This window comes from Asterias rubens, chromosome 1, assembly GCF_902459465.1.
Source record: "Asterias rubens chromosome 1, eAstRub1.3, whole genome shotgun sequence".
NCBI classification, from domain to species: domain Eukaryota; kingdom Metazoa; phylum Echinodermata; class Asteroidea; order Forcipulatida; family Asteriidae; genus Asterias; species Asterias rubens.
In genome coordinates, this window is record NC_047062.1 from 3475657 (window position 1) to 3487846 (window position 12190).

The window sequence follows — 12190 nt, forward strand, 5'->3', positions numbered from 1 at the left end:
ATCAGCATAAAACCTCACTTGGTAACGAGTAATTGGGAGAGGTTGATAGTATAAAACATTGTGAGAAACGGCTCCCTGACGTGGTTTTCGAGAAAGAAGTAATTTTCCCACGAATTTGATTTCGATACCTCAAGTTTAGAATTTGAGGTGTCGAAATCAAGCATCTGAAAGCACACAACTTCATGTGACAAGGGTGTTCTTTGTTTCATTCATATCTCGCAACTTCGACGACCAATTGAGCTCAAATTTTCAATTACCAATAGTGTCCACTGTCTTTAAATTAGTATGAAATAAGCACGGGAAGCAGGATAGGTGTAATAAAAAACTATGGGCTGTTTTGATAAGCAGAAGCTTGGAGAAATAGCCAATTAAAAAAACAAAAAAAAACAACAAACCAATAAACTATTGTAAAGCCCATTGATACTATAAATGTGTTATGCGCTTTATAAGAACCACCAGTAATGATATTCTTACTACACTAGTCTGATTTCCGATTTTTTTTTTGCCTTTTGGGGGGAAAAAACAATAATTGTGAATAAAATATCCTGAAAAGTCAATTTAAGCTTACTCAACACCATATGTACATGTACATTTTTGTAGGTCATGCCTTGTACTGAATAAAATGTTCCTACTCTTTTTCAAAGGACAAGGGGTCAATTTCCTAGCGCCGCTAAGCACAAAAATTTGCTTAGCATGAAATTTTGGCCTCGATAAAAACAAAATTACCAACCAAATTTCCACGTGGTTTTGAGGATAAACAAACAACAGTTGAATACAAGTAACAAGCAATATGCAAAAAATGGAAATATGGTTGGTAATCCTTCAAGGAAGAAATTTCATGCTAAGCAAATTTGTGTGCTTAGCAGCGCTATGAAGTTGGACCCAGATATCAAGCCTGAAGAACTGTGTTACCATAAACAAATATTAGGTAGTGTACCAACAGAATGACATTGAGATGTTGATTGAAAACAAAATGGTGATCCCACAATTCTAGGTATTGTTTGTGTGACTGAAGGTAAACCTCCTTTACTGAATGAAGCCAGGTCAATATCCAAAGGTATTACCACCTGATCCGATAAACCATTGTTCATTATCACAAATATCCAGACAATTTATCACTTTTTTCATTATGATCAATACCACTTTGGGGGTCACCAGATTTTGTTGTTGTTGGAAAGGTCATCTACTAGGTCAGTATTTGCTAGCTATGAGCAAGAAAAGAAGAACTGGAAAACAAAGCAACGCAAAATAAGCAACATAAAAACACCCCAATAAGGATGTTAATACCACGATTATACCAACAAACAAACAACAAAATAACACCCCCCCCCCAAAAAAAAAAAAAGAAGAAGAAGGAAATAAATAAGTTAAATAAAATATAAAATAAAAAATCTAAAAATCAAAAACAAAACCATACAAATAAACCTAAAAAACAACAGAAAGTCAAACTATTGTCTTATGGTCTCCACAGTGTTTTTGTGTTGAATATTTTTCAGATTTCATATGCATCACATACATCTAACATTAAAATATACATTTGATTTCTAAATCATCTGATCTCGGAAGCGGATGCTGTTTCCTCTAAAGACAATTTCCCCTCGGAAATTAATCAAGATTTTTACGCTTGCGAAGGTACGCTCCATACCCCCCCCCCCCCCCCCTGAATGTTTATGTTAGATTTCTACGGGTTACTTGGTGACTAATGAAAAGCAATCAAACATGGAACTAATCTTGGCGTTCTTTTTTTCCTTGCTCTGTTCGTAGGCGGCAGCGTACGAGAAGGAGAAGCAAGCACTGAATCGAGAGGTTCTGACGCTGAGCCAGAGACTCCTGGACACCAAGTTTGAGATCAACAAGCAAGAAGAGAGAAATGTAAGAGAAGTATAGGTATCGAGATCGGACAGTGGCAGGCAAATTGGTTTTTAAAAAGTCTGAAGTTGTTTTTGCCCGATTCAGAATGTAGCAGCCTATTAGCCTCACTGAGGTTGTCTGTTCGTTACCAAGAAACCCATTCAATGTCCTGTTGTCTTTTAAGGAAACCCCTGGCCTCAACCATCATTGGGTGAAACATCATTTAGTTCTGCTGCCCCTTCATTAAGGAATGACTCACTGGATCATATAAAACTTTCTCTTGCTTTGTTCAAAACTTCCCTCAAGACTCACCTAATGAGGACTGGATAAACACTGCCCTCTATTGGTCTGTCGCTGCGCCGTGAGCATCTTAAGATGAATACCAGCTCATTATAAATGCCCATTATTATTTTTTATTATTTTCTACTTTTTGTTTGTATATTTTCTTCTTAAATAGATATATTTTCTTCTCGAATATATATTTCCTATTTTCCTATCTGAAATTTAAGTAAAAATGTTTCCAAATGACTGAATCAACAAAGCAGTATGAAATTTTAGGAAACTCTTTAAATCTAAACTGGAATCCCCCCCCTTAATCAAGCTGGAGTGTTATTACAAACCCATGTAACCATCATGGCTTATGTCAACTGTCGATCCCCCGTTTAAGACAACAACCCTTGGGCAACCTGGTGAGGAGTCGAGAAGGCACCAACAACACTCTTTGTTGACCAAGGTGCGCAGCTAGCGCTAGAAAAACGCTTGCGTCTTCTGCCCCGTAGTGCTTGTTCAGCTACACGCAAAGATTCCCTCGATAGTAGATTGGACTGCGATTTTTCTATCCAGCATTGCATATTATCAGCAAGCTTGCTGCGGATCGCGGTGGTATGCTGGAATCTCGAACCACTCGAACATAGCTTCCAAAAATAATGATGGATTCTTGACAATCTCTCTAAATCCAATTGTTTATGCTCTGACATATGAAGCACTGTGGCTTTCTTACGTGTAGTGTACATCCACAGGGCAAGAGCACCAAGCCATTTTCTTCTTTCTACAGCGCCTCTATAAGGGAATCGTAAATTTATATTGGAATGCTTCAAGAGGCACCAAGGCAATAACCAGGGGCATCTCCAATGTCTCTGTTGCCTCTGTGAAGCATCAGGCCTGAATCATTGATTGATGATTTGAGGTTACGGTAGCTATTTGATGTCCGTATTTTTCTTCCATTTACCCCGGCCTCCCTGTGTGCTCCGCTGATCTACACTGCCTACATTTTCATCAATAAACTGAACCTAATATCCTATTACTTTTATTGATGTTTCAAATGGAGCACTCCGTTGGGGACTGTTAACGTCTGCAAGAGAAAGCAGAAGGCTCCCACTTTGATGCATTCACCTTTCCCGCCGTACATTCAGTTTTTTTTTTTTATACTGAGTATACGCGTTAACAAACGTGTTTGAATCTGTTTAATGTAGCAATTTGTGCTCTCAATTATGCTGTCTGGAGAAATCTCACACCGTGCATCTGACGGTGGGGGACGCACACTTGAGGAGGGTTAGACGAGGGTACCAACCGTACGGGGAATGTGGGTGTGTGTCGCACATCCTCGTAGGCACGCACGACAACACACCCACCTGCATACAGTCCTGTATTTAAATCTACTCGTAGGTTTCTAGAGTCGAGTCCCATGCGGTCTCGACCGATAGCCACCTGTGCAGATTTGGACATCTATTAAAAAACACATCAATCGCAGGCGACGCAATTGTGGGCATTAATACGTGCACAGCTGCATCACACGTCTGTGAAACCTCACATGTTTTTCCCCGTTCTGATCTCAAATTGTCTATTTGTTTTTTCCCTCTGTAGTTACGAATGTCTGAAATCAGTGCACGTTTCTGTAATAAAATTGTGCGGTTGCCAGAGGGTCCACTTCAATAAAAATATCCTTACAAATTAAATTTCTTCCAGGAGATATCTATAAATGCCGTCTGAAAATTGTTAGTGGAATTGAGACTGCTAGTCTTGCTTCAAGGTGTCGACAGGGTTTGACATTTCCCACGTAGCGAATCATAAATACGCACGTTCCTTTCTTTCTTTACTTATTGAATTGGAGGTACAACAGTCTTGTGCAGAACAATTGAACACAACTGTTGTTCTGCATGAGCAGTAACACTCTTCATGTCACTCACGCTGGTGGCTGGGTGAAGATGTCTGCCCAGAACAATAATATGGATGGAAATTTGTGGAATATAGTAAATATTCAAACGATAACTCTGGTCGTTGTTATTAGCTGATGCATCACCTAGGACACACGTCTGCAAATATCCCGAATATATGTGGTCCCCCCCCCATCCCGCCCCGAGGGAAGCAGTTATTAACCACGATACGCACAGCATCAGACCCCCCCCCCCTTTCGCTTCATGCTGTCACCATGGAAATACAGCATCCTCCCATAGGCTGGCCGATATTTGCATTTGCCTGGCCAATCCTCAGGTAGTGTTATCTGGAACGGGAAGCATTTCTATTTGATCGTGTCAACATTTCGGGAGGCGCTCAAGACAAATTGATTAGCATGATTTTGTTTCAAAGTGTGGTGCAAAGATAACAAATGACCCCTAGTTGACCTGTCCCTCAACGTATTAACTGATGTTTTCTTTGAAGGACAGTGATTTTAGCATGCGGCTAGTAACCTCAAAACTAAACAAGTCTGGTGATCTTGTGTTTTCCTTTTCATAAATAGTACCTTACGACACGGTGAAATATTTGTAACAGAAAGAAATTATGCTTAAATATTGACTTTTAAGTCTGGTAAATACCTTTTTAAGTTCTGTTGAGTATGGTACTTGTATCAATTACACCCAATAAACCTGGGTTGGTTATGTGCAACTCAACCACTCAGCCTGTCATTATTGTTGGTTGTTGTTTTTCCATTAAAGGAAAAAATATATGAAGTAAGCCTCCAGTTGAACATGAAGTGATTTTTCAGCCAGTCAATGCTGGATTCCTCAAGTTTGGTTTCTCAGCTGTGCCTCTAGTTAATTGGAAAAACACTGGACAGCGTCTTGCTGTGTCTTGGCAATTTTCCTCATTTTTTTGACAAAATGCAGCTGTGTGCCTGACGTAGAATCTTTTACAAAATATCATATTCTGTTTTCCTTGATTAGCTTGTTGTCAAACTCGATGATACATTTGTGTTAGAGCACCCTGTAAATGCCTTCATTATTGAAATGGTTAACTTTTTTTTAATATGTCATATTTTATGTTGAGAAAACACTGGACAGCGTCTTGCTGTGCCTCGACACTTTACTTCAACATTTTGTGACAAACTGCAGCTGCATTCCTGAATTTTGTACGAAATATCAAATTATTTTTGTTGTGGATTACCTTGTTGTGAAGCTCTTTGTTACATTAGTGTGAGAGCACTCTATAAATGCTTTCATTACTGAAATGATAAATCTGTCATTCTTCATATAATTATTATGTTGATAACCTATTTACCATCTGTCTTTATTTATTCTAAATGATTTGTCTATCATAAGATCATTTATTTGTTCTAGTTCACTATTCAATTTTTCTGTGGTTTGTTTTGGCAGGACCATAATGGTTGCTATTATAGTGTATTTTGATGATTTTTATATATTCTTGTAGTTCGACCTTATTTTCATATTTTACCGCTATATTTGAGTTAAACTTAGAATACGAATTACCAGATCAGGACTTAAAATACTATCAAGTAATAAACTATAAGGGTAACTTTTCAATAATTTAGGGTTGAACAAAGCACATTTGACTAGAGCAGAGCTTGAACCTGCCACCTCCGGATTCACATGCTGACTCTCTGAGCTACTAGCCCTATAGACCTTTATCACGGTGTGGCCATCTTGATTTTACTCCATTCCAACTCATTGTTACCAAGTTGAGGCTCGACAAAATAATAGTCTGGTGTCGTGTTTGCGCAATGAATGTTAGCATTCATTAGTGTTATGGAAACAGGGAACATGACCAAGATGGTGACAGCGTGATAAAGGTCTATAGTGGTAGGCTCTCTACTAGGTCAACATTTTAGTTCGGGGTGCCAGTCAGAAGACATCCAACATAATGTATATTATCTTCAAGTACGCGCTAATCCTCCAATCAGATTGGCAGAATGGAGTGGTGATAAAAACCTATATTGCACGGCCAATATCACTACCATGCGTCTTGTGTGTTCTATGTCACGCGCCAAGTTTGCTTCGGCCGAGTTGGATATGGGACGCAGACGCGCTATATTTTCCGTATTTCCACGAGCGTGCGTGTGATAACTTATAATATTGTTACATTAACAGACATTTTGGCCCTCCGACTAACTTGTCTTTAATATCTTCAAAAGCTCTAATTTATTGTCCATTGCAGACAGAGAAAAGAAACAAATGTAAACGGGTTAACTATTCAGAGGGTCGGGTTCAGTTGTACTTGTAAAGTAACACCTATTTCTTTTTGATTTGACTAGGCACGCTACAAGAAGGATTGTCAGCTTGCTGTTGAGCTTCTCCAATGCACCCCCTCTGGAGCGTATATGCAACACAAAGTCAGCCAGGTACGTCCCAAAAAACACAAAATGTGATTGTTGGAAGTGTCTTAGCTGACCAAATTCAAACTCTGGTGTTTCGGATCAGCAGAGTGTGGGTTCGAATCGACACTTGTGTCCTTAAGCAAGACACTTAACCATTGCTTTGTCCTTCGGATGGGACGTTAAGCCGATGGTCCCATGTGTTGTGGAACGCATGTTAAAGAACCCGGCCAGTGCACTCGAAAAGAGAAGGGGTTCGCCCCAGTGTTCCTGGCTGTGGCTGCTGTATGCGCCGTACATGTAGCACCTTGTAAACCCTTAAAAGGTGCTACATAATTGGGTCTCAGAATTCATTACTGCAATAACCTATCTTTCTGAAAGTTTGTATATATTCTCAGCGCCTTGAGTACCTTATTTGGTAGATACGTGCGCTATATAAGACTTCGAAAGTATTATTACTGCATGAACTTTTACCACGAATCAGTCAAAATAACTGACAGTTTGGACAGGATGGGCAGCGTAATCCTGGGCTTCTGTAATTGTTAACTTGCAAGTGCTTTAAAGGGTAAGAAAACATTGGAAAGATTGAAAATAGATATATGTCACGCTTCAAAGGAAATATTATTGCTTGAAATGTTGCAGGTTTATTTTTTAATTGAGTGGAACAATTATTATTGGTCCGAAATCTGATGTTACACGTAGTGAAAACAGCGCTTTTTATCTTGTGACGCCAATGACCGCTTGAGCGTCAACTTTGCAGGTTTCTTATTTCATGTGTATGTCCGGTTGCACAAAGTGTGTACTATGTTTTGTGTGCCATTTTACAATGATGGACACAGGTTCAAATGATATTCTCGGACTTATTTTGTAGAGCGGCCGCAACATACCAAGCTGGAAGCACAATATACAAAAGAAAATTCTGCTTTGCAGAAAACATTTTCTTATCAAATTATCAGTCAAATTTCATATAAATTCCTCCTCTAGAGTCAAGTGTAATTTTTTTTAAGTAACCTTATTGTATCAAAATCAAATAACATTTCCTCAAAGAGTGACAGCGTTTTTTTACAGTCATGATTCTTGGGACAATGGATACCAGTACCTTCCTTTAAGAAGCAGAATATTACATTTTCTGATAATTACCAATGAGCAATGGTCAAATTTATAAAGGTACATGAAGTTAAACTACTTGGTTTGTATAAGCAGTCGCTGCAGAAGATTTGGGACAGATTTGTTGAGGTGCAGTTGCTGGCATTACCTTGTTGTGTCACTCAGTTGAATTGTGTTCACTAATTGTCAACATTTCAATCATTTCAGCTTCCACACGATCTCCAATATTACGTTCATCAACTCATGGGTGAAATGAACTCCTTCCGTGGACCCAGCGGCACTTCCAGCAATCAACGTATCAACATCACCTCTCACTCATCCGTACAAAACAAGGGACCCGACAATAGCCAACCCCTTCTGGGTTCGGACACGTCCAACGGCCACTTGTCCGGCAGGGTGTACGACTCAGTCCCCGCTAACATCATCGCAAGAGCCATGCAACTCAGAGACGAAGAAGAGCGCAAGGAAGTCGAGAAGTTGGTCCCAACGCTACGCAGCCGCAGTAAACACGAAGTCGCCGTCATTCTACACGATAAGGGCACGCAGACCATCGCGACAAGTACAGGGGACCAGTCGGAGCCGCTGTGCATCAGGTGCGGCGCCGACTTGAATCGTTCGCCCGTCGAGCCCGAACCATTGTTAATCAAACCCGAACCCTTACTACCTATACTACCCATACCGGAACCAGAACCCAAAATGTTCAACTTACTAGATCTTTCGGAGCCTCTCCAGGCTAAACCTCAACCCACGAAAACAAACGAGAACCTGTTGCTGGATTTACTGGATACCGCGGTGCCGGAAGAAACCTCCACTGAACTCAACATCAAGCGTTCTCTAGAGAACCTCTCGTTGGCTGACTTGCTTCTCGATATACCAAACTCGGAGACGATGGTCAAACCACTAGGCGCCGCTTCGATCGAACGTGAAGAGACTCCTTCGACGGCCGATATCCTGTCGCTAGTCTCTCCATTGGATTCATGCTCCCCTATGCAGGATGATATGTCAGATAGCAGCAGCGCTAGTAAAGAGAGTAATACCGGCACACCTAGTAGTGTAGGATCTTCCCTGACTGAAGCCGACGCAGCCCTAGCTACTCCCAAGCCACCGGCCGTCAAAGCCACTGGCCCTGCAAGACGAGTCCAGAGTGGTCCAACACAACCCCAGCACCAGCAGAATCAGAAGTACAACAGCCACAGCATCCTGTCGGAGAGTTCACCCACAACCGATGCCGAGTTCAAGAAAGTAGGCAAAGCCGCCGTCATCAAATCTCAGCAGCGAAACCAGCGGACTGGCCTGACCAACGGCAATGCCAGAACGCCCACTGAAGAAGGGAAGATCATACCCAATATACTCACAGATCACACCAACGGTACCATGCAAAAAGCTCATCCCTTTCCGAATCAGAATCAGATTCAAGCTTCACTTCCAGATAACCCAAGCATGGATGAGAAGAAGGAACGAGTCTCTATGTACGTCAACGAGACTAACGCCGAGAACTTGAAAAAGAAGACGCCCCCCAAGCCAAGGCTCGTGGGAAGCGCGTCAAAACCCATTGGCCAAGTCACCGGATCCCAACAGCCGAGGACCACTGCGCCTAAACCCAACCCCAATGCGACTCCAAACTCCAACTCAAATTCCAACTCCAACAACGCTGATCCAGCTAATAAAAATCGTAATGCTCACTTCTTGCAGACCAGCGTCTGATACTCCTCACCAACAAAGCTTACCAATCGTACTTTCAGATCATTTCTACTTCCAAATGAGCTTTCAAAATCTTCGTTTTTTGATGTGACCTCAATGGTATGCTCAAACCTAGCTTGAATATTTGTGTGTAATCAATGTTTATAGAACAGATCTCTGTAGGACGTAAAATATGAATAATACAAAACAAAATGGTCATTTGTGTGTAGTTGAGCACTCCAACAGCTTCAAACAGCTCTGGTCTGTGCTTAGCAGAAGTAGAGTACTAGTTAATAGCAGACTAGAGTACTGTCTGGTTGAGGTCATTGATCATAGACTTATACTAAAAACAGAATGTGTCTAATAGTCGAGTGTTATATTGTGTCCAACGACGGAGTTTTTTTTTGGAGTGATTCCATTAAGCACGTTTTTTTAAGTCACGTGTGAACAAGTTTTTATAATTCCCCAGTAAAGTGGGTTTTCCAAAATTGGAGGCCAGTGATTGAAGCATAAAACTTCTCCATTCTGTTGATTTATTACAAACTTGTCTGTTTTTCGGCTGTTGAGAAGTAGCTTTGTGGTCTTGGAATTTGCGACCAAAGCTGAACTGTATGTTGATTTACTTTTTACCTATTTTTTTATCACTTTTTTTTAAAAAGATAAGTTTATCAAGAGTTATTGATTTCAGGGTGTTCCGGCGAGTGCTCAGAAAAAAAAAAGCAAACAAAACAGTTCTCTTATGAGATGGAAACATTCCAGGTGTTGTTCGTTTTAGGAACGAGGCGTGAGAATGCTGGTTCGATGTGGCTGAAAAAAATAATTGATATTTTTAAAACTATTTTAATTTTCTTCTTAAAAATGCATAAAGCTCTACTGAGTTTTTTTAAGTTACAAGAATATCCTATGAAAGGATTTTGTGAAAGTACTATTTTAAACTTAATTGTGTTTTTAACGGAAAGCTTCATAAATTCAAATAGATGCTGTAGAAGTGAAGGTTATTCTAGGTAGGGGAGGGGTACTGGATAACTTAGGGGGGGGGTGGGGCTGGGGTTTTATTGAAAAAGCTTCCCATGGACTTAGGATCGAGGACCTTTCTGAAATCCACTTCTTGTACTATGTTGGTGGGTTCTTTTTACTAGATTTTTTAAACATTTGATGCAGCTATCAAGAATGAATCAGTATAGGAGTATAGGGATTTCTGTTAAAGTGGGGCGGGGTGGGGGGGGGGGGAGGCAATCATCCCATTTCCCCCCAACACTTAAACCACCAAGTTCAAGTTTCTGAGTGTGTAATCACATCCGAAGCAACTATCTCTAGTTAGGTACGTTGTCGAACATAGTTACTAAGTCTAGTTTGCTTTTAAGAGCATGTAGAAATGTTCCACCGTTATTTCTTTCAATTCATTAGTGTCTTAAAATCAGAAACTATGCAAGTACATGTAAATGACTTTCAAAGCACTGTATGTAAAATGTGTATTCTATAAGTTGAATTTTTGTATTTTTAGTATTCTATGAATTATTCATCAGGTTTTACGTCTGAATGCAAGTTGCGTTTATTGGGGAGTTAATGCCACAATGTGCACTGTGAATAGTCAGTTAGAAATGCCACTGTAACCATGGGCTGAGCCATTCTAGCCCGAGTCCAATTTTATAGAGCTACAACTAAATTGTGCTTACCAGATTAGGGTTACCAGCCAAAACACCATGTTTCTTGTACCATTTGTGACTGGTATCCTGCTCAATTTTGCTAAGAAGTAAATTGTTAAGTAATATATCTGCTTAAGCAACTGTATGAAATTGGGTTTTGACCCGCATCAACATTTCTCTCCTTGAGTTTGATGGGTTCAGTACTTCAGAAGTTGAGCCAACCTTTCTGTGGTCCCGTCAAACCTGAGTTATTGAACACCAGAGTTGTTTCTTTGAGCGTGTCTACCTATCGACACAGAGACTATGGTTGGCAAAGGACTTTCTCTGTTTGATTTTGATTTGTAAAATCAATGGCGACGTTGCTAAAAAAAAGGGGGCTAAAGAATGGGAGAAGAAAGAGAAGTCCTTGAAGTCCTTTGTGAAACTAAAGTATAATAGTGAAGTAGGGGGACCAATCCATCCCAGCTGATGATTTGGATAAGAAAACATTGAGATAATAGAATCAACTAGTGCAAACTGCACAAAGTAGTTCTTGTCCTGATATTTGAAAGTGACTTCGAAAGTAGTCCCGGAGAAAGACTCTGCTAGGGTCGAAACTTTGGCAGAAAGGGCACAAATAAAAAAAAATAAAAAAATGACAACCTGTATCAGCCAACACAATAAAAAGTACACAAGTTAAAAGTTGATTTACTTGGTCGACAAACATGGGCAACGTGTTGAGTACAATCCAGGGCCAAATTTTAGCTGCTTAAGGAGAAAACAGTGCTTTTAAAACAAAGTTTCTGCTAAGCAGGATACCAATGTCAGTTTAAAATTGTCATTGTGATCATCGCTTTTATCAAACTGAGTTTGTTTCATTGAGTCAACATGAATGGTTTTAAACTATGGTTACAGTTGTATTGAGATATACATGTACTTATAGCTAGTATGTACAGAAATTTACTAATGTCAATATATATATTGGGTTGCTTTAAAGGCAGTTGCATTTAACGATATTGTTACTTAATTAACGCAGAGGACAGCTTAATGAATGGGAATGGATAGCTAATTGATAAAAAGGTTTGCTTAATGAAGTATATTAAGTGTACTGTACAGAAACCCCCCAAAAAACCTAAACTGTTGCAAGACAAAGGTATTGGAACCTGTGTTCATTGGTTGCGGTAATGCATCGCCCACCATGACGGCAGAAATTTGATTGATTAAATGATTCTGAATCATACAGTCATGAAATCTAATGAGATATAGGAATTAAAGGGGATTTCTTATCACATATTACTATTTAGTTGATCAGATCTGGGTTGCCTAATTTTGTGGCCCAATCAAAGCAAACCAAAGCTTGCTAATGGCACATGTGCTTATG

At 39.9% G+C, this 12190-nt stretch overlaps 1 protein-coding gene across 1 annotated transcript in view; it reads left to right on the forward strand.

The window, feature by feature from the left end:
- Positions 1-10200, forward strand: part of LOC117293710 — a 30083-nt gene extending 19883 nt beyond the window's left edge. Inside the window, exons 4-6 of the mRNA XM_033776129.1 lie at positions 1765-1872; positions 6338-6424; positions 7712-10200. Coding sequence (XP_033632020.1) covers positions 1765-1872; positions 6338-6424; positions 7712-9208 — 1692 coding nt within the window. The 3' untranslated portion in view covers positions 9209-10200. The remainder of the gene's footprint in view (positions 1-1764; positions 1873-6337; positions 6425-7711) is intronic.
- Positions 10201-12190: the final 1990 nt, after the last annotated feature.